The sequence below is a fragment of the Felis catus genome, chromosome C1 (assembly GCF_018350175.1).
Source record: "Felis catus isolate Fca126 chromosome C1, F.catus_Fca126_mat1.0, whole genome shotgun sequence".
NCBI lineage: Eukaryota > Metazoa > Chordata > Mammalia > Carnivora > Felidae > Felis > Felis catus.
In genome coordinates this window covers 149,870,654-149,893,184 of record NC_058375.1, presented here as the reverse complement: position 1 = coordinate 149,893,184, position 22,531 = coordinate 149,870,654, and the positions used below count along the sequence as shown (strand labels likewise).

General features: G+C 40.8%; 1 protein-coding gene across 11 annotated transcripts in view; it reads left to right on the top strand.

Annotated features, from left to right (window-relative positions):
- RBMS1 (RNA binding motif single stranded interacting protein 1) overlaps positions 1 to 22,531 on the top strand; it is a 220,265-nt gene that overhangs the window by 75,029 nt on the left and 122,705 nt on the right. For 2 of the 11 annotated variants that reach the window (XM_023259388.2, XM_023259386.2), the window contains exon 1: positions 13,119 to 13,479. The exons of 8 other annotated variants lie outside the window; for them this stretch is intronic. In XM_023259388.2, coding sequence (XP_023115156.1) covers positions 13,411 to 13,479 — 69 coding nt within the window. In that variant the 5' untranslated portion in view covers positions 13,119 to 13,410. Of the gene's footprint in view, positions 1 to 4,289; positions 4,320 to 5,467; positions 5,550 to 13,118; positions 13,480 to 22,531 lie in introns of those variants that run through there. One more of the 11 variants, XM_019838159.3, reaches the window with a different exon arrangement.

Here is a 22,531-nt window from a genome sequence, read left to right as displayed (position 1 = left end):
ACTTGGATTTGTAGTATTTTTCTAACAGATTCACTATTACCTCTGTACCATCTAGATTTAGTCTCATATCTCAACTTTTGAATGTTTTTTCTTTTTTAGGAGCGATTCATGGAGGAAAGAGTAAAATGGGTGGATAAAATAGTTATTTAAAAGTCCTTTCTAGGGTGTTGGAGCCCCCAAAATCCATTTGCTTTGGTTTCTGGATCCTCTGAAAATCAACCTCACAGGCTTTTAATACACTGATATCACCCAAAAATACTCTGGTTATGGGAATTTTCAAACCTACTTTAAAATAGAAACATCAGCTTCAACCATTATCAACAATTTGTCCATTCTTATGTACTGATAGAACTATTAAAAATGTTGTGTGACACAATGGAAAGAATCACATGACATTCCATTACAAGAGCCTGTACACCTACTTTTAAAAAAAATTTGGTAATCAGGGGCGCCTGGGTGGCTCAGTCGGTTAAGCGTCCGACTTGGGCTCAGGTCATGATCTTATAGTTTGTGAGTTCGAGCCCCACGTCAGTCTCTGTGCTGACAGCTCAGAGCTGGAGCTTGTTTCAGATTCTGTGTCTCCCTCTTTCTCTGCCCCCCCCCCACTTGTGCTTTGTCTCTCTCTGTCTCTGTCTCTATCTCTGTCTCTGTCTCTCTCTCTCTCTCTCTAAAAAATAGACATTAAAATAAAATTTTTTAAAAAATTTGGTAATCATCAAAAACTTAAATTATGAGTTTTTAAATAAAGGGGGCAGAGAGATGTAGAAACAGGGGAAATCAGTTTCTTCAGTGAGTTGCAATATTTTGTAACCTGATATACTTCTCAGTATTGCTTAAGTTAATTCTAAGCCTTCTTTAAAGAGGCCCTAAAATAGCATATATTTTCAAATCACTCAAGAGATCATGAATTACAGATCCTGGAATGATATTCTCTAATACTTAAGAAGTTTGGCTGATAAATTAGAATTTATAATTTGTCATTGAATTAACATGTCTCAAAATTATAAGGTGGTTGGACTTTTATGAAATTATAGTGTCTGTTCGAATAGGACTTACCTGCATTTGAAGACATTATTCATTCATTCATTCATTCATTCATACACTCATTGAACCAATATTTGAATGCCTGATATGTTCTAGGCCCCGAATTAGGGGCTTAGGATATATTAGCAGTTTGATGTGTTAATAATTCCTATAAGATGATTTTCATTGCAAAATCAATTACAGTTTTCTCTTACTACAAGGGAAACATTACAGATAAGTGAAATTCATAGGTGGTTCCCAAGCTTATGGAGACTGTAGGTTGGTCCAGACAATAGGTTAGTTTAACCTGGAGACAAATAATAGATTGACCAGTTTGTCTCACTTTTTCGTTTTGGCTTTATCTTCACATCAGCAGTGAAATGACTAAAAGGAAAGCTGCATAAGGAAAAAGGAAATACAAGGTGACTAGTCGCTTCCTGAACACATACGAAATCAGATAGTAGCATCTACTAGTAGTCATTGCTCCGAGTAAACCATTTGGACATTTTTCTAAAATTGGGTCATCTTATCCGCTAAGTTATTGTTTTCAATTCATGTTGTAATTTCATATCAATTTTAAGGATTATGACAACCATTTTAAATATATGTCTTTTTATATTTGACTTACCTGATTCACATAAAAATTACTTTTCTGAAACCCGAAGAAGACTGAGAACTGGCACTCCAGGTCCTGCAAAAAGATGGAAATCCGTTTGTAAGACACGTAGGTTCGAATTGATGCCGTGTGCCAAAACTGTACTGTTGCCTAATCTTGGGAATGTGTGTGTATGTCTCTGTATACATCTGTGTGAGTAAAACCTGATAAAGACGTAACAGCCCAGGATGAATGGTCTGAAGTCCTGTTTGCAACTGACAACTCTAAAGCACCACCAATAGCAAGAAGTGTGGAATGGAGAAATCTGGTACATATCTACAGATTGAGGTTCATCTCCATTTACCCTTTCTTATTACATAAATGCACGGTATAAAACACTGTGGGCGTAATTTGAAATGATTGTAGGGAGATGGCTGAGGAGAGGAGCAGACAGTTGAGTTTGTTCTTTTGTAATGGATGCCTTTGTGAGATAAGGGTAAAGTTTCTCATTCTGACACTGGGAGACTGTGCTCACCGCTTGTAAGACATACTGTCAGATCGCCTTGGAAGAAAGGAGTCTGTTCGTCATTGACTTGTAACCTTTTAGTAGCTCTGTGTTCTTATGAAGGTTAAAAATGAGTGTTTGAAAAAATAGATTTCTCCAGTCTAGGCTCTGAATAAAAAGAACATGTGCATGCATTGTGTTCATGTGCCTGTATGCCATCTCTACAGAGTCTAAGACTCGCCTTTTTCACATTTCAACGTCTCTGAAGTCAGGATCCATCTTATAATTTATGATGTCTTATAATTACTGTTGTCCATTTTTTTTCAAATGTTGACATGTAATTATCAAGCATCTTACAATCAGTTGCATCTTAGATTGCACACTATACTGTTTGTATCCAAATATTTCGAGGACACTGATCTGAGAGAGATGAGTAGGACCTTTCTCTTCCCCAAGAAGTAAAGCAAGAAGATTTATTCTGACAGTAACAGTTTAGGTCAAAAGAAACCATTTGGTTATGGACTTCTATTTCCTTAATAAGTCACACACAAATGCAAAATGCATCATTTATTACAACCCCTTTTATAATCCCAAGTGATCTAAAAATTAGGGTGAAAATTCATCGTGTTTAATCATAATTTGTAAAGCTTATTCTTTTTTTAAAATGTTTATTTAGAGAGAAAGAGAGAGAGAGGGTGATGGGGAGAGAGAGAGGAGAAAGAGAATCCCAAGCAGGCATAGCACAATCAGCATAGAGCCCAACACGGGGCTCAATCCCATGAACCGTAAGATCATGACCTGAGCCAAAATCAAGAATTGGATGCTTAACTGACTGCGCCACCCAGGTGCCCATATAAAACTTATTCTTTAAGATTTGATCACTCCAGGGGCACCTGGGTAGCTAGCTAGTTGGTTAAGAATCTGACTTCGGCTCAGGTCATGATTTCATGGTTCATGAGTTGCAGTCCTGTGTCAGTCTCTGTGCTGATAGCTCAGAGCCTGGAGCCTGTTTCACATTCTGTGTCTCCGTCTCTGCCCCACCCCCTCCAAATAAGTAAACATTAAAAAAATTTTTTTTGAAGATTTGATCACTTCCTTTTTCACATTCAGCTCTTTCTAACTTCAGATAATCATGGTTTTGAAAAATGGTTGAAAATCATTATTTCTGCTACTTGTGTATGTGTGTGTATAAGAAGGCTGACTTGCCTCATCCATTCGTGACTCCAACAAAACCTCCTATATACAGGACAGTGGGTTAAGAAACTCATCAGAAATTTACAGACTCTTTAAGTCATCTTATAAGACTTTTAAAACTTAAAGTAAGATGACTCTGCCCTCACTTTTATGGGTAGGGAAGTGTGGAATACAGAGAAAAAACACTATACCATCTTATAGAAGACATAGTCCTGGGGTAGGTTCAGATTTGGAGGCCATGAAACATAGAACTTTGTAATAGATACGGCTAAATATGAGTAGATGGAATGAGTCTATTATTGGTCAGGATGTCCAAGAAGAGACCGTAGAATTCCTTCCATTATTGCAATATTTACTGAGTGATTATTATATGCCAGGCACAGGGACTGACCCTTAATAATCCTTTCCTACCTTGAGATTCTACATTTCCGGGCTTCATGAGCTTGGGCATGTTGTTTAACCTAGTTGAGGCTGTGTCACCTGTTCAAAAAAAGCAGAGAATGCCTGCCCTGCCTCCTTCCCTGAGATTTTAATATGGTTACATACAATGAAGCATTTTGTAAATTGTAACATTTTTATATATTCATTTTTTCTTTAAGTGTTAAATATATTTATACATATATAAAATATTATATACATTGTGTGTGTGTATATATATACATATACACACATATACATATATATATATATAAAACGAATTTGCAGAATGTCTTCAGAAGTTATCTGCTTCCTCCAGCTTAGAAGAATCTAACATGATTTTAACAATTAATAATCCTTTAGTTGAAACATTATCGTATTTGCCATGAGATCAAGTATTAGGTGGGAAGCTGAAAGGAGGGTGGTTCTGGGAGGATCCATTTAATATGTTGTCAGCATTCTGGGAGTGTTCTTTATAGTTTGGAATTAGGAATTGCTGATGTCATGATCAGTCATATTGTCCTGACAACATCAGAATTTCCTCATTCGCCTTCTCTTCGCTTGGGGAGTATCAATTTGTGACAGGTTTGTCATCAGTTTGCCCCATGTATTAGATAACCCAGAACTAGTCATTCTTAAGGACAATTAGGGTGGGGAATTTTTATAAGCTCTGTATGTAGCCCATTCCAGAACTTTTAACGAAATACTGTAATGTTGAAAAGTTTGCCATCGTACACATTCAACTGAATAGAAATTCATTTCTAATTCTTTATTTTCTTATTTGAACCTTTACATTTATAATTCAGTGGAGAATGAAAAGCTTTTCAGCATCTCTATTTGGACATAATTAATTGTCCTCTCATCCTCTAGACATAGTTTAATGGTAATCTTAGCAACAGAGGAGAAAGGAAATTGTTTCATTGGTTTTTTTTCTTCTGTGTTTTTTTTTTAATTTTTTTTCAACGTTTATTTATTTTTGGGACAGAGAGAGACAGAGCATGAACGGGGGAGGGGCAGAGAGAGAGGGAGACACAGAATCGGAAACAGGCTCCAGGCTCTGAGCCATCAGCCCAGAGCCCGACGCGGGGCTCGAACTCACGGACTGCGAGATCGTGACCTGGATGAAGTCGGACGCTTAACCGACTGCGCCACCCAGGCACCCCTCTTCTGTGTTTTAAAGGCTTGAAAACCTCTTTTGTGCTATGGATCCCAGGTTTTGGATGAACATTGGTTATGTCCCCCAGACACTTGGGGAAGTCTTAGGGTAACCTTTTGTGAATCTGAGCTTACATAAGGATTTTGTTTGTCCCATGTACAGTTGTTCACTCTGTACTCTCCACGTTGTCATTTCAACAGTTGATTTTTACTTATGGAAAGGATATGGTCATTCCAGGTTCAAACTTTGTTTTTCATTATTTTAGAGATTTTTTTTGGCCCTACTTCTACAAATTCTGTTGATACCCTAAGTCCTTTCTGTCTCTTCCCAAGTAGCAAGAGGTGGATGTGATTGCTGTTTCCACAGCACAGAAGCTTCTCCCTTCCTCACCTCAGCGCTTTGCCTTGACCATAGTTTGCTGACATACAGTAAATGATTATGTTAACTTACATCTCTTTAGGAAAACTGTAACTTCAGAGATCATCTAATATCCTTCATAATTTGTATGTTTTACTATAATTCATGGACAGTTCATTGAATTGAAGTATTGTGAAAACAAACACTTGTTTTCTTATAGGCTTGCTATAGAATGGAGAATAATAGCCCCATTTCTACATTTCCACAGTGCAAGAATATAGAGGATTGAGGCATCCATCCAGGTAATTTAGGAAAACAGTAATCCACAGTAAATGAACAGAGCTCTTTGTCCTGGTTTTCCAAATAGTTGACTCTCCTTTATTTAGTTATAGAATTTGATGCAAATTCAATGTAGTACAAAATAAAACAAAAATCCTTAATTTTTAATTTGTATAACCTTCCCCTGTCCCAGATTGTATTTTTTTTGAAAAGAATAAGAACCCATATACCTGTTTTTTTTTAAAGAAACTTTTAAATGTTTATTTTTGAAAGAGAGAGAGAGCACGTGTGCACATGGGGGAGGGGCAGAGAGAGAGGGGCAGCCCAATGCGGGACTCCCAGCTCACAAACCGTGATATCATAACCTGAGGCAAAGTCAGATGCTTAACCAACTGAGCCACCTAGGCGCACCCCCCCCCCACCCATATACCTATTTTTATAGAAAAACTTTGGAAAGAAATCTAACTCACAGAGAACCATTATTCCTGAAATATGAGTAAGCTTTGAATTTTTAAACTATTCTATAAGAGCAAGGCAGTAACTAATTTATGAACAGATTATATCCAAAAGTTTTTTAATGTACGATTTGCTTCAGATTTGCAGGATGTTTCTCCATAGAGAGGAAGGTCCTAAATGGTGATGAGGATTTTAGTTGACCTAGAAGCATCTATGAATCCCACAATGAAACTAATCACTAATATTGTCTCCCACTACTTTTCAAGGGAAAGTTTGTTTTCAGTTCCAGTGCAGGTTTCCGGAAGTACCTTCCACCTAAATACCGTCCTAGCTTCTGGAAGATAGTTCTTCCTGTATCTCTTCCAACTCCATCCTACCAACTATCCCAGAAAATAAAACTGGTTCAAGAGAGGAGTTACATCTTAGTAACCATCAGTTTGATTTTTTTAATGTTTGTTTTTGAGAGAGAGACTGGGGGTGAGGGGCAGAGAGAGAGGGAGACACAGAATCTGAAGCAGGCTCCAGGCTCTGAGCTGTCAGCACAGAGCCCGATGTGGGGTTCGAACCCACAGACCACGAGATCATGACCTGAGCTGAAGTCGGCCACTTAACCGACTGAGCCACCCAGGTGCCCCAGTAATCATCAGTTAAAAGAGGTTTAGGAGCTAGTTTACGTCAGAGTATGTATCTGTACCATTTACTGTATATTCTAATACTGAAAAGCTTGCCTACATATTTAACTGAATGAAAACTCAACATTATTCCATAGCCTTTTTTTAAAGTTTATTTATTTATGTTGAGAGAGAGAAAGCGTGCACGTGCAGGGGAGGGCAGAGAGAGAAGAAGAGAGAGAGAATTCCCCGTGGGCTCTGCACTGTCAGCACAGAGCCCAACACGGGTCTCGGGGCTTGAAGTCACAAACCCAGATATCATGACCTGAGCCGAAATAAGGAGTCAGACACTTAACTGACTGAGCCCACCCAGGCGCCCCTCCATAGCCTTTTTTATTTTTTTTATTTTTTAAATTTATTTTCAATATATGAAATTTATTGTCAAATTGGTTTCCATACAACACCGAGTGCTCATCCCAAAAGGTGCCCTCCTCAATACCCATCACCCACCCTCCCCTCCCTCCTACCCCCCCATCAACCCTCAGTTTGTTCTCAGTTTTTAAGAGTCTCTTATGGGGGCGCCTGGGTGGCTCAGTCGGTTAAGCCTCCGACTTCGGCTCAGGTCACGATCTCGCGGTCCATGAGTTCGAGCCCCGCGTCGGGCTCTGGGCTGATGGCTCAGAGCCTGGAGCCTGCTTCTGATTCTGTGTCTCCCTCTCTCTCTGCCCCTCCCCCGTTCGTGCTCTGTCTCTCTCTGTCCCAAAAATAAATACACGTTAAAAAAAAAAATTTAAAAAAAAAAGAGTCTCTTATGCTTTTCCATAGCTTTTTTTAAGTGACTTGCACAAGGTCACATAGATGGTAATTGCGGAAGCCTCAATATACGCTGAGGTGTGGGCTCTTAAGTTTTTCCGTATGGGGTTTGCACTTGATCCTTAGCTAATAACCATCATTAGTATTGCTGGAGGCAGAGGACTTTGGAGTCAAAGAAACCTGAGTTCAAACCTCAGTTCCATTACGTATTGGATCTGTGGCCTTGGGCAAGTTACTTAAACCTCTAAGCTTCAGTACTTCCGTTTTTTCTTCAGTAAAGTGGGATAATCATTCTTTCTTCATGATTCTGTGTGTGTGTGTGTGTGTGTGTGTGTGTGTGTGTGTGTGTGTGTGTTTGCGTGTGTGTTACAGAGAGATAGGGCAGAGGACATGCTGAGAGAGTGCCTGGAATATAGTAGTCACTCAATAAATGACAGCTATTATTTATTAGCCCATGCAGAGAAGCAGTAGTAGGGCAAGGACTGTTCTGTTTTGTTCCCCAGAACAGATTTAAGGATCGTCAGGTTATTGCTTGTGGTCAGACTCATCAGGCTATGTTTATGTTGTTCTGTATACCTTCTAGGATTATAGCTGTAGAGCTATAGTTTTATTTTATTAGAGTGGTTTCATTTTTATATACATATGATTTTATGTATGTCTAGGGAGGCTTTAAATCTAGAATAAGAATCATAGGTTTTTAAAAAGCAAAATAGTAAATTATAGAAAATATTGCAGCTACTTTAGAAATTGGGTACTTTATCAACTCCATTTTGTACCAGGAAAGAAAAGAAATTTAAAGAATCTGCTGACCTCATATTTTTTCTTTCTTTTTTTTTTTTTTTTTCTCTTTTGCTGGGAGCCAGAGGCTTTGTGAGCTTTTAAACCTAGAGACTCTCAAATGTAAATAATTTTTTAGTGTGAACTGCTTATGCTAACCAATACCATGTGGTTATATTTTATTCATTAAAGATTGTAATTTGAAATAATGTTGGGTGAATTTTCCCTCAATTCCTTTCTGTTTTTAATGTGATCCAAATAAAAAAAGGTGCCTGAAGTGCTTTAAGCAGTGATATAGGGATAGAATCTATTATAAATCTATTCTTTTGTTGATAGAGGTGTTCTTTCTTACCTCATTGGACATCTCTGTCCCCATTTTTTTATTTCTTGCAAAGCTTAGCTTCTTCACTATACTTTCTTTGTAGTAATTTCATTCAAAGGTTCCTCTCTGCTGTGGGGCTCAGTAATGTGCGTGTTGGAATGAGGGGGTTCCCTAGCCTTTTGATCGTTTGTCATCTGCTCCCGGGAGTTCATCGATTAGCAATGATTTCAGCAGCGATTGCCCCAAATCTGCATCCTCTCTCATACAAGCTGTCTGTCTCAAGTTCTGTTTTTCAGACCGTCTGCATAGTGCTTCTTTCTAAATGTCCCTCAAACAAAACATTTATACATCTGAGCTTCCCACACCCATGTTATGTATCCTGTATTGATCTTTCTCTCTGGCGGACTCCCATAGCACATACTTGTCTAGACCACTTGGCTGGTACTTACCACTTAATGCCTTGCATTATTAGTGTAGAGCAATTCGGGTGCTGTAGGGGTTACAAGTACTCACCTGGGAACTGGAACATTACTTATAAGGCTTTGTGGAGATACAGCATTATAGAGTTAAAGGAGCACAGGATGAAGTCTTTTAACCCTAGCCAGATCTAGATTTTAACACTTGCTTGCTGCTTACTAGCTGTGGGTAGGACAGTCAGTCCCACTCTTTTTCCCCTGTCATCTGTAAATGGAGCCTAGTCACCCTTCCCACTTAATAGGGTTGTTGTCAGAGCTTTATAAATGAAAGTCACATTTTCAGATTGTTTCTTAGGACAAATGTCTCCTAAATTCAGATTCTCAAATTCTAGTTATATAAATGCTTGGAAGTCACAGGCCCTATGTCTTCCATGAGATTGCAGGCTTCTGCCTCTACTGATGGATGACTCCATCCTTATTGTCCTCATTTGCAGACTCCTGCCTTACAGAGTGTGATCCCTGATGCTGGCTCACAGTCTCCCCATGCATACAGAAATCGTTCTGGTCCAATATATAACTTCTTTAAAGGAAATGGGACAAAAACAAATGTAGGAGAAAAGCTTCAGGGCACCTCGGCTATTGAAACAGACCTTTGCCACACTTTTTTTTTTAACCTCTAAAAGTGAAGTCTGTGGTATACACAGTCATAAGAAAGCTCTTTTTACTTGTTGTCCTTTCCAGCTATATACCCTTGCTCCGGCTCTTTGATGGTCAGCCAGACTTGCTAAGCATCAGTTATTTATACAGTACACCCACTTAAATCTACAAACCACCACTATAAAACCTAGAAAAACAATAAGAACAACAGGCATTTATTGAGTTTGGCCTTTTTGTTGGTATAATGTATATATACTTAAGACAATCTGTTCGGAGTCTGGGACTCAGAGAGGTTAACTAACTTGTCCCAAGCCATGTGGCTCGTAAGTGGGAAGCTGAAATGGGAAGCCAGATCTGTCTGGCTGTTTAAATTTTCTTCCTTGGATTGTGAAATACAGATTCACTTAAGCCATCTGAGGAAGGGGGGTGGGGTTAAAGTATACACACGGAGGGGCTGGCTATTGGAAGCCACAGCAGCTCCAGGGACTGCTGCTCCCTTCATCATCTCACGGCCAAGTGCTCACCCGCTCCTGGCATCTGCTTTACTCTGCTTGCTGCCAGTCAGCTTCCTGTTTACTCATAGTTTCTGCTGCTTCATAACCTTGGCTTACATATGGCTTTGGCTTTTTGTCGCCTCAATTCTACCCCCTGGCGCTGTTGCAGTTTCTGCCCCTTTCCTCACTAGTTCAGCCCTTGGAGTTTTCTGAATCAAACTCCCAAGGGTGAGAATCTGATTGGCTCTGCTCCTTTTTTTCAATCCAAGCCATGTCATAGGTCACTGGCCTGTCTCTGGATTGGCTGCTCCTGGGTCAGATTCTCATAACTTTACCCACCAGCTGAGCTGGAGGTGGAGGGTGTTGTAGCAAAGTCTCAGTTTCCCTTTCAGGAGAATGAGCATTTACAGGACAGATTCCAATGTTCTTCCCATGATAACTTGCAGTTTCTCTGGAATGTTTCCTTGATTTGTCTGTCTTAAAACATATTTGTTTCAAAGGTCAATAAACTTTTCCAGATGAAGCTCACTAGGATCTATCCCTGTAATCATTTACAACTAAGCACTTGTAAATATCTATAACTGATTATGTGTATACACATGGTTTCATATATCTGTTATTTCTTTTACATTGGAATCATTTGGGCTTTAAGCATCACTTCATTACATTTTATAGTCTTTGGGGCTATCTTCTCCTTTCTTTATAATGCCTTGCTTAGTTAAGAGTACCTACCTAAGTCTGAAACTTTTGAACCCTGGCTGGTAGACACCGTTTTAAAAAATGGTCTCTCCTTGTATGCCATTCATCATGATAAGATGCTATATATTTTTGATATTTAGATATCCTTTTTATTCTTAGAAATAGAGTCCTTTTAATGTTATTTATATTTATTAAGAATACTAATGTATTCTTTAATTACTTAGTATAAAATATTCTAAGTATATTTTAGTGTTCTAATTTAAAGTTTGTTATCACTTGAAATTTTGCCTTATCCCTGTAAAACTACTGCAGGGTTTCAAATCAAGTCTTAGCATTCTAGAAGAGCACAACATCAAAAATACCTTAGAGCAGAGCCATAGAAAAATTAATCTATGCTGTTCTTTGTGGTTTAGATTGTGGTTTCCTAAGAGACCAATCATGACAACTGAGGTTGTACATGGAATTTTTTCCATAGATATCCTGCCTCAACTGCTGGGGTCCTGGGCATTAAGTTCTCAGGAAAAGGTACCTATAACCTGAACAGTTCTACCTAAAACCTTGTATTTTATACCTGTGGTTAATAACTTGCAGTAAAGTGTCCTAGTTACAGGTGACGGCAGAGCAGCGGCTGAGACAATTATAAATCTATGGAGTAGGAGGAAATAGTTCTAGCATATATATTAACACGCAATTGAATGTTAGTTGTGCTGTTTTTTTAAAGCACTTTAAAAGGACAGATATGTTTCTGTGAATTTTATCTAGCAAGTTCTTACTTGTCTATGGTGTACCTAGTACTGTGTCTAGAATAAGGTCCTTTGCTGCTGCTGCTTTTTGTTTTTAGTGAAAAGAATTAGGGACTACGTGTATGTGTATTTTGTGTATATGGTTGTTTTAAATTGGGTTAAACTTGCGAGTCATCACTTCTGCTGGAGAGCATTGGGAGCATCTTGGAGTACGGAGGTAGCTAAGCCACCAGCAGGTTATTGAAGATAGATACTTTCAGTTCTTTGCTGCTGAAAAACCTTTGGCCTCAGTTTTTTTTTTTTATTTTTTAAGTTTATTTATTTAATGTAGTATCTCTACACACAATGTGGGGCTCAGGAGCCACAGCTTTGCTAGTAGACTCACTTTGTTTTCCTTATGGCAGCCAGAAGTTGAGTGCCTTCACTTCTTGGAGGAGTTAGGATTTTTCATTTTCATGGCAGATGGCCCCTTCCAAGGCGTTAGATCAGCGGCCAGGAAGAACTTTGTAATACCACCCTGATACTACCCTGTGATACAGCTGAACCGGCCATCGTGACAGATGGCAAGCCTACTTCAGTGGCCTGTCCAGAGCCTGCGGGCTCTGCCTGTAGGACTTGCTGTAGAAGCCTTCTGCAATGCACAGGTTCTAGGCTTGATACACCAAAGCGAAAGTGATCAAGAAAAGGGGCATCTTTAGACGAGTTAGATAATTTCAACAGGGAAACAAAGGAAACTACCCCCCCCCGTCCCTCTTTTACAGTTTCTGTGCCCTCTCAGAGCACGTTTGTGTGGCATCTAGTAATTAACGTATAGAAGGATTACACTATTCCAGTTTAAAGGAAGGCTTACCAAACCATTGGCCTTAAGTGATTTTTACTATTTGATATTGTCATCTTGAAGGTAAGCTTGTAAACTCTGGCAGAACTTTACCGTGCGTATTTGCGTTAACAGGGTTGGGAGTGTAGACCTGTTTTCCCGTGCTAAAATTTTAGCGTTGTGAATTGGGGAAGCGCGGATTTGCAGAGGTTTGGTGGAAGGCTGGTTTGTTGAAGTACGAGGGACCGCCCGCACCCTTTGGAGAGATGGCGGGGGCGGGGGTGGGTGGTAGTTTGGAAGGATGAAAGAAAAGAGAGACCCGGGACTGGTTCAGTTCCTACCCAGGTGTCATTGTGCTCTCCGAAGCCATACCCTTAAAAGGGGCTTCGAGCAGGGGTGCAAAGCTGCCTCTGGTGCTTAGGCAAAGAGCCGAGGGGAAAAAAAGAAAAGAGGAGGGGGGTGGCTACTCCAAGGAATGTGCGGCACGCGGGGAGCCAGACCCAACCATTGCACCGGAGCGGGGGCGCCGGCGGCTCCCCTGGCCGCCCGGCCCCGGCCCCGGCCCCAAGCGCGGGAGGGAGCGTGCGGGGGCCGATCGGCCGGCGGGGCTGCGGGCGCCGCGCCCAGAGGGCGGGCGGGGAGGCGCGGGTGGGCCTGGGCGCGGCGCGAGGCGGTGCGCGGCCGCCTCCCCGCCCCCGGCCGGCGCGCTCTCGGGGCGGTGGTTGAGGCCGCGGTAGGTGGGGACGCGGCGGCGCTGCTCCTCCGCTGCCGCCGGGAGAGTCCGCGGCGCCGCCAGCTCCGCGCGCGAACTCCCGTCCATGGCACGCAGGGCGGCGGCCGCCGGAGCTGCCCGAGTCTCGCTCGCCGCCGCCGCCGTCGCGCCGCACTTTTAGGCGAGTCCGGAGGTTGAGGGCGGAGGAGAAGTCAGCCCCGAGCTGCAGCCCCCGCCGGCCGCCGCCGCGCGGCGAGAGGGAGTTCCCAGAGCGGCCGCGGCCCCGGCCGGCCCCTCCTGCGCCCTCCCCCTCGCGGCGAGGCTGCCCCGCGCCCGCCGCCCGCGCCCGCCGCCCGCGCCCGCCGCGATGATCTTCCCCAGCAGCAGCGGCAACCCCGGGGGCAGCAGCAACTGCAGGACGCCCTATCGCAAGCAGGTGAGGCGGCGGCCGGGATGCCGCGCCGAGGCCGGCCGCCCGGCTTTACAAAGGGCGCCAGCGCTCGGCCGGACACCGCTCTCCTCCTCGGAGGGACCGGACTGGGCGGTGACCTTGTTTCCGAAGGAGGCGGCCCGCGGGGACGGCTCGGGCCGGTGACCTTAGCAGGGGAGATGCCCTCGTCTCCGCCGGGCCGGGTGGGACGAGGAGGAAGGGGAAGGGGCGGTGAGGCAGCCGGAGCGGAGAGCGCGGGGCCAGGGGCTTCTCCCAGCTCTGCAACAAGTTTGGTTTTTTTTTCCCCCCTGAAACCTTTGTGTGTAGAAGAGTACGATAATAAGTGGTAACATTGGTTTGCAACAGTCTTCACTCGGAACCTGAAAGAACCTGCCTGATTCATAGCAAACCCGGAAGACCAGTGTGTGTGTGTGTGTGTGTGTGTGTGTGTGTGTGTGCGCGCGCGCTCGCGCGTCCCCCCCCCCCGATATATATTAAAAAAAAAAAAAAGACGAAACAGGAACTTCTGTCACTTTCTCAAGGTTTTCAGTTTTCAGAAGCACAGGGAAATCCTGTGACATCCTAGTTGCAGAGATACTTGGATAAGCCTGAGTCATACACATGCCTTTTCCTATTTTAATACCGTTTCATACATTTTTTAACAGATTGAACTCCAAAGGCACTTTAGTGGTTAGATCGAAATCCCCTGCCGGGAAATAGGAGTGGAGCTGGGAGCTTATAGTTTTGGCCTTTTGTTTTGTTTTTCATCTTTGTTTTTAAAAGAAGGTTACTGAAGCCATGTTGTGATAAATCTCACAGAGCCTTTCAGCAGCAGCAATAACAAAACCTAGCTTTAAATTATGTAAAAAATGTGCAGGTCTGTTTAGAAAAGGTTAAACTGATTTAGAGGTCAGTGGCAAGAGGCTTGTTGAGAAAACAAAAACACGATTGCAGATATTTTTCTTCCATAATAAATCTCTTGTCTACATCCTTAGCTACGGAGACAAATCAATTAAGTTATTATCCCAATAATGATACAAGTGAACTCTATCCTTCCATCCAGACCGTGGCTCTGTTAAGATCATGACAGATGCCTGGTGATGCCTGGTGGCTTTCCTAAAGACATTCACAGGATTATTGATTATATTTAGTCCTTTTTGTTCTCAAAGTCATTTGATGGGGGGGTATGTCTTAGCATAAGTACATGTCAAAGTAGGGCTAATTTGATCAAACAGTTATGGTGTCACAAAGTATTGTTTTCCAGTCTTTGGTTCTTTTACTTGTTAGCTTTCCCTTGAAAAGGCAGTAAACACACCCTTGTCTGAATGCCCTGGTTGCCCAAGTCAATGTAACTTTTACCTGGTTTAAGAAAAGCTCTCTCTCTCTCTTTTTTTTTTCATGAAAAAAAAAAGTGCATTTCTGACTTGTCTGAAGTATAATGCTAAAATTGTCTAGATTCAAAACCAGGCATCTCTAAACTCATTTCGTGTGGCCTCATTTAAAATAAATGTACTGGGATCTAGCACACTTACATCAGCTTCACCCATGATGCCAATTCACAATAAATATTCTTCTCCTGAACCCTCCCCCCCCCACCCCTCTCTACCTGAAAAGATGGCTAATTATGTAAAGGCCTTGTGTATTCATTTATTTATTGTCAAAACCCGGCGGGGTGTTAGCTCTGAAATGGGGAAAAGGCTCTGAGGGCGAGGCCCTTTTGCTGTGAGGGGCTGGAGGTTTTGTGTGTAGAGGGGGACAGCCTGCTGGTCTGGAGCACGCTGATAAGATGCTCTTCTTTTCACTGGGCTCTCCTTAGATTCAGAGACTAAAAGGGCTGACTGAATCAGAAAAACAAACAGACTTTCTTTTTTCTATAGGCAAAGAAAGAAATGAATGTGTAGGCATTATACAGACACAAGACCCCGGGTACCAGTGGTATTTGAGTCAAAGGTTTCTTTTGTTAGTATTTAGCCATTCACTGGGAAAGCACACTTCCAGCGTGGGGACCTGGTTACCATGAGTGACTTTGTGATCTCATCCTGGCTTCGTCTAAACGAGAAGTGCAATTAATGCTTTTTGTAAGATTTTGCGATGTTAAGCTTGCACCTTTCAGTTCATATTAATTTGTTCATTCTGATGAAAGAATAGGTAAACTTTAGGTGTCTAATGTGGTTTGATTTTAATCTAGAAATATAGCTGATTTCAAATAATTTGCCTAAAGAAAAAAATGAATATGAGGAATACCTAAAAGTCACCTTTGGAAAATGATATGAAAATCATTTTTTTCCATATATGTTAGTAGTAGCTAACCATCACTGAGCACCTCACTGCCTGCTGGCCAATGTGTTAAGTGCTTTAGGTGGATTAACTAATTTTAGTCATCTTGACAGTCCTATGAGGTAGGTAATAATATCTCCTTTGCAGTTAAGAAAACTGAGGCATAGCTTAAGTAACTTGTCCAGTCTGTACAACCCAAAGGCAGGATTTAGATAGACCCTGGCAGTCAAGCTCTTAAAACCACCACACTACAACTGCCTGCTTATGTGCACGTGTCAATAGAAACTCACACGGAGCTCATCTGCATCACTGCCTATTGCCTTTCTCATCTCCAAAGTTCAGTTTAGGGATTCCTCCTGCCTCTTTTTTTTTTTTTTTTTTTTTTTTGAAGGGAAAGGGTGGAGGTTGTGAGGTTGGAAGCAAAGAATGAGGTGAATGGATGATATGGATGATGGGTTCGTGATATTTGAAAGCAGCATTTGTGTCAAAGTATTGTTTCAGTGGAGACTGTACAATGTCTTTAAAAAGTTTGTATTTGACATGTATAGGAGTCAGGCAGTTTTAGTTCAGTGCTCATCTCCCTCCTGCCCCATGTAGTATATCGAGGGCATCAAAAAGCACTGATGTCTGTCATCATCTCGGATAAACAGGATTTTCCTGCATCGCAGGCCTAGGATCGCATTAGAAGTACACCTGCTTGGCTCAGGTCAAAGTGAGAGGCTTTGAGTGAAGTGATAACCCAGTAGGCAGTATGTGGACAAAGATGGTTTATTCAAGTCTCGGTGGAGAAGTGTGTACATCCTGTTATTGTTGCCTATGACTTTCAGATACACAGTATTTCTTAAGCATATCCAGTCTGTATGAAAGTGCCCCCACAGTCTAAACAAAAAACATTTATCAGGACCTCTGTAGCTGTGAACCTATTTTATTGTGTTTCAAAAAAAGAAAATGCTTTATGCTACAGCCTTGAAATAGAGAAAATGAATATTTCGATTTTTCTTTGAATTCTTTTATTAGCCACTCCTCTCTCCATGTTTTGTGACTTCCACTTTAGAACTGCCTTCTCGGGGTAGTTGACTCAGTTATGTCCTGTAATTTGGCTTTTACAAACTGGCAGGTAGCAATTCCTTTCTTGCTGTATGCCCTAGTGATTTGCATTGGGGCCTTTGAGGTAGAGGGGTGAACACAAGAATTTGTGTGTGTGTCTTTTTCTTTACAAATGATATTGCCAGCAAATAGCTGTACTTGTTAAGTGTTGCTAACTTTTGATGAGTGAAGTACTTATCTCCCCAGTTTAAGTAGATTTACATAGTTTGCTGCTTTCTTGAAGATTAACTGGGTGTAGCTGCACGTGAAGAATCCAACAGTGATTCAGTGTTTGGCCTTGTTGGAGGATGACATACAAAGCTGTTGATTAATCCTCTTCAAGCACTTTCTGTTCACAGCAATCGATGTGTAGTAGATTGGGTTTTGTTAAGTTTGAAGATTAAAGTTGTGCATAGAAATACTTAAAAAAAAAAAAGAAATATTCAAATGAACACTCAGCTACTCCCAGTTTGTTGCTTTGAGAAGAAGGTAAACATACTCAGGCCATAGAGATTGGCAGTTTAGGGGAAGGTAGCAGAAAATTAAATTGGCGTGCATAAGTAAGGTCCTACATTTTTTTTTTTTTAAGCTATCTCAGCGTCTTGGTGATTCAGTAGAATTTATGAATCAAGGAACTGTGTTTTAAACATGTATCCATAGCCATTTGAAAAGTACAGAATTCTCCATCTGTGATCACCCACTTTTTCTGCTGGGCATCCCTTTTGGCAGCTCGCTACATTTTCTGTAGTTCACTTCGGGTTTTGAACACATCTCTTGTTTTCGTTCATTCTTCCCTTTAGAGACTGATGTCAACTGGGCTTCCCATCTATTGGCAATACTTTTCAAGCCCTTTCTTGGTGGTGTGTGTGCGTGGGGGGATGGTGGGGGAGTCTGTCTTTCCCACGTTTCTGAGAAGATGTTTCCAAAGCACTCCACCAAAAATAAGTATTTAAAGATATATAGATGATATTCCCTCCCAACCTGAACTATATTTAATCTTCACAACATCCATAGAAAGTAGAGAAGGGTCAGGAATTTGGAGGCAGTGAATTTAAGTGGCCTGGTTGGTGAAAGCTAGTTCTCTGCCATCAAGGCTGTGTCTGCCACCAGGAGAAGGAGAAGGAAGCCCAGCTGTAGCCCCACTACACTTCCCTTTACTTGGCCTCTCAAAGACATGTGGCACACAGAGCGTCCCAGATTTCAGCTTTGGGAAGTGTAGCTCTGTAATTTATTTGTGTTTTTTTGTTTGTTTCATAAAGGCCTTTACTCTAGGGTTGTCAGATAACATATAGGATGCCAAGTTAAATTTGAATTTCAGGTAAACCATGAATAATTTCTTAGTATACGCATGTCCCAAATATTGTGTAGTATTGTGTATTTTTATTCGCTCAGTCCAGCAACCCTGTCTCCTGGACTTCTTACAACTAAAATTCGTAAAATATCATATAAATCGTATAAATATAAAAAATCATAATGATAAGCCCTATTATTCCTACTTTTTCCACTAAAATTTTGCCTCGTAGCCTATACTTTGAACCCTGATGATAAGGCAGATTTCCCATTGTAACTTCTTTAACTGTTGCTCAGCCTAATTGAAAGACCCTGGCTTATGTGCTGGCTCTCCCACTTGAATGCTTTCCCCTTAACCTGTCTATGTCTCTGTTTCTGTTAAGGAGAGAGTAGTGCCCATTCCACAGGGTTGTTGCTGTCAATCCTTCTGGGAGGTGCTATTATTATTAATGTCCCCACAGAGCAAGCAACAGCGGGTGGTCCTGAGAGGCTCTGTGTGATCTAGGAGACCTTGACACAGCCTCTAAGAATGGACTATGTTTAGAAAGTGGGGACAGCCTCCAAAATGGTAAGGACCTGGAGCTTGAAGATGAGATTCTTTAACCACTGGAAGGAAAGAAAAAGAAAGAGAGGAAGGAAAGAAGGAAGGAATGAACCACAAAAGTAGAAAAGTGCATTCCACCATATTTTAAAACAACTATTTCTGTATTGTGCTCTTATTAGCAGAGTTTACCTTCTCTTTGGGGAAGGAAAGCCTTCAATCTTCATGTCTTTATTTATGCAAATATATGATTGGAGAAGGAAAAAAAAGCATTGATCACTTTTATCAGTGAGAATTGCTACCTTTTAATTTGAGAACAGATTTGATTATTAGTATATGCATGATGATTTCCTGAATTCTTTCCTTTGTCTTGTTTGTATATTTGGTTTTCAAAGACGCCATCTCTGCATTACTCAGAAAAATAAACATTTTTTTTTTTTTTTTGTCCTCGGACATCTGTAGGTGTTTGGTGGGTGTTTGTTTTTAAACTCGCATCTGTAGAGAATGCTTTGCTTAACACATTCTAAAAGCTTAGTAAATTTTGAAATAGGATAGACATACCATGAGCAAGAAAGCAAGCTTTTTCTGGAGTAAAGACAAGGTGAAAAATTAAATGGAGCAAACTAAATTCTGTGTTCAGGTAATGAATCAATATAGCTATTGTTTTTGTTTTAAGCTTGCTTATTTTTTAAATTTAAACCCAAGTTAGTTAACATATAGTGAAATAATAATTTCAGAAGTAGAATTCAGTGATTCATCACTTACATATAACACCCAGTGCTCATCCCAAGTGTCTTCCTGAATGCCCATCACCCATTTAGCCCATCCCCCACTTCCCTCTTGCAACCTTTAGTTCTCTGTATTTAAGAGTCTTATGGTTTGTCTCCCTCTCTGTTTTTATATTATTTTTGCTTCCTTTCCCTTATGTTCATCTGTTTTGTATCTTAAATTCCACATGAGTGAAATCATATGATATTTGTCTTTCTCTTGCTGACTTATTTCACTTAGCATCAATATAGCTATTGTTATTTAACACTTATTAAATGGCATCAGGGACAGAAAAACTTGATGTGATACAGAGTAGTACCCTAATAAATAGAATGATGTTTTGGTTCCACCTTATTTATTTAAACATATAGAATTTCAAAACACTGTAGTATAAACATTATAGTATAAGATTATATTCATATTTGTTAATTGTACATACGCTACAGTCTCAAAAATGAATTTTAAAAAAAGGACTGGAGGGAAATTGCCAAAATATTAACAAATATTTTCCTGTTGGTAGGCAGAATCGCTAGTGACTTATTTTGAGAAATTGTTTACATTTTTTTCAACCTTCCAGTCCTTCTTGCTTCCCACAATAAATATATAATTCTTTGGTTGTCAAGAAAAAAGTAAATGAAAAACACTTAGAAAATTGTATTATTTTTAATGTCTAAAACTTGTGAACATCCAAGAAATTGATGTCATTGAGAATTTCAGCAAGTAGCATATAGGCATTTGTTTCTGTGCCTGAGCCTTGAGATGTGGTCCTTTCCTATTTTTTATGAATTTCTATTCTTATTTTTACTGAAAATTATTAATAGCATCTTTTTGGAAATCACTTTTACTGATGGATAGTTTTTTTATATTTATGAACTTAGTATTTTCCTGTTTCATTTATTTTTATTTTTTTATTTGTAATTTTTTAAATGTTTATTTTGGAGAGAGAGAGCAGGGAAGGGGCAGAGGGAGAGACACACACAGAATCTGAAGCAGGCTCCAGGCTCTGAGCTGTCAGCACAGACCCCGACGCGGGACTTGAACTCACGAGGTGCGAGATCATGACCTGAGCCAAAGTCGGATGCTTAACCGACTGAGCCAGCCAGGGGCCCAACTATTTTATTTTTTTAACTGACTCCTTTCTTTTTGTTTTTAAGTTTATATATTTTGAAAGAGAGAGGCAGAGAAGAGATAGAGAATCCCAAGAAGGCTCTTCACTATCAGTGCAGAGCCCGATGTGGGACTCAAAACCCACAAACCATGAGATCATGACCTGAGCTGAAGTCAAGAGTTAGATGCTTAACTGACTGAGCCACTCAGGCACCCCAATATTTTCCTATTTTAAACACACTTAAAATACGCTTTGTATGTTCTGATGTTTTAAAAACATTTGTCTACACCAGTTTATCTACATGAGTCAGTAAGGGGAAAATGTAGGTATATATATGAAATTTCTTATCCTAGATTATTTTTCCAGAAAATAGCTATCCTAAATATTGAGGAATTGACCATTATTGTCTCTGTTTTCATTTGACTTATAGTTGCACTTAAACAGAGCTGCTTTGGGGGCAGATTCCCCCACATTTAACTTCTACGTAAAATGTGAAAAACGAGACTGTTCTACTACTTATGTCAGAATCCTTTGGATTTATTTTATTATGAATGCTCATGACTATCTTCATCACATACTTCCTTTTTAGTTTTAGCTTTTTGAAAGGGCAGTGGAGTGGGAGGTGTGGCTTCTTTACAGTCGTCTTTAATTTATAATGGAACATGAGGTTTCAGTAAGAAATACACTGTTCAGATAATGTCAGCACTTTAGAAGCTGTTGTTACTGTGTAACCCAGGGGGATTTTCAGTATATCAGGGGAGTTTTAGATGTGCACCGTGTAGAGGCTGCGAGGCTCCAGAGTGAGAGGAGGAGGGAGCCTGAGGGAGGAAGGAAGAGGTGGGAGCTGAGAGAGAGAAGGAAAGCAGTATTGCCTTGTCTGGTTCTTACCGTGCTAGTTGGTAGGTCACTTTACAACATCTGCTCAAGTCTCATTGTTTCGGTGCTGTGTATGCAGGCCGAGCGCAAATATGTAGCTTTGTGTTTTGTATTATCTCATATTATTACATCACGTTGTTTTCTTCATGTCATTCTCATCACGTAGAATTTCCTTCAGCTGTGTTCGAAGACAAGCTCTCTGTCTCTCCCCCTTCGGACAGCTGCCCCCAAATGGCCATTTTGGAAGACCATTTGTGATCAAACCAATCCTACCTAGTGAAAGATTCTAGAAATGACATTGTCTTTACTTTCTCTCTGTGTGTTCTCAGTTTTATAGGTCAGATGCGTCAGACCAATTCCAAGGGAGTGGATATGTTCTTTAGTTTAACTGGAAGTTTAACAGACTCCAAAACATAGAGTTAAATAATTATTGAGTATGTAACCTAACTTAAGTGGTTTTGGGAACAGACATCATTCTGTAGGGAGTAAGCTGGTGGCATACAGGGGATACACTGCATCAGGGGAGAGGCTGTGCAGGGAAACCAGTCAGCTAGCTGTTAAAATAGATGGGAGATAGTGAGGACCCAGAAGAAGGCAGTTAGATTGTAGACAAGAGGAACAACCAAATTTTATAGACATTTGAGAACATAAAGCCCCTAAAATTGTATGTAAAATGTAAAACCTGGGGAGAGGTTCCCAGCTTTCATCAGCTTGCCAAAGGGATCTGTGTCCTCCAAAAGATTTTATGACCACATGTGGAAGGAGAAGAAGAACTTAAAGATGATGCCAAATTTCTAACTCAGGAGATGGGATCCTTGGTTACATCACGGACGGTGACATTTCAGATGGAAGGAACATTACAGCAAAGATGGAAGATGGAAAGCATGGGCTTTATTAGGGGAAGAGTGAGCAATTCAGGATGGCCAGACTGCAGGGTACAAGTTGGAGGGCAAAGGGGGATAGGGTCTAGTTTGCTAGAATGGCTGGATGGGAGAGCCTGAGTTTAGCAGGTGGGGCCCTGGTTGAAATAAAGTTGTAAAAGGGAGTAGTGGCAGTGTGGATGTATTAGATGGGATGGATTTAAGATACTGCACACACGAAAATTGACGAGA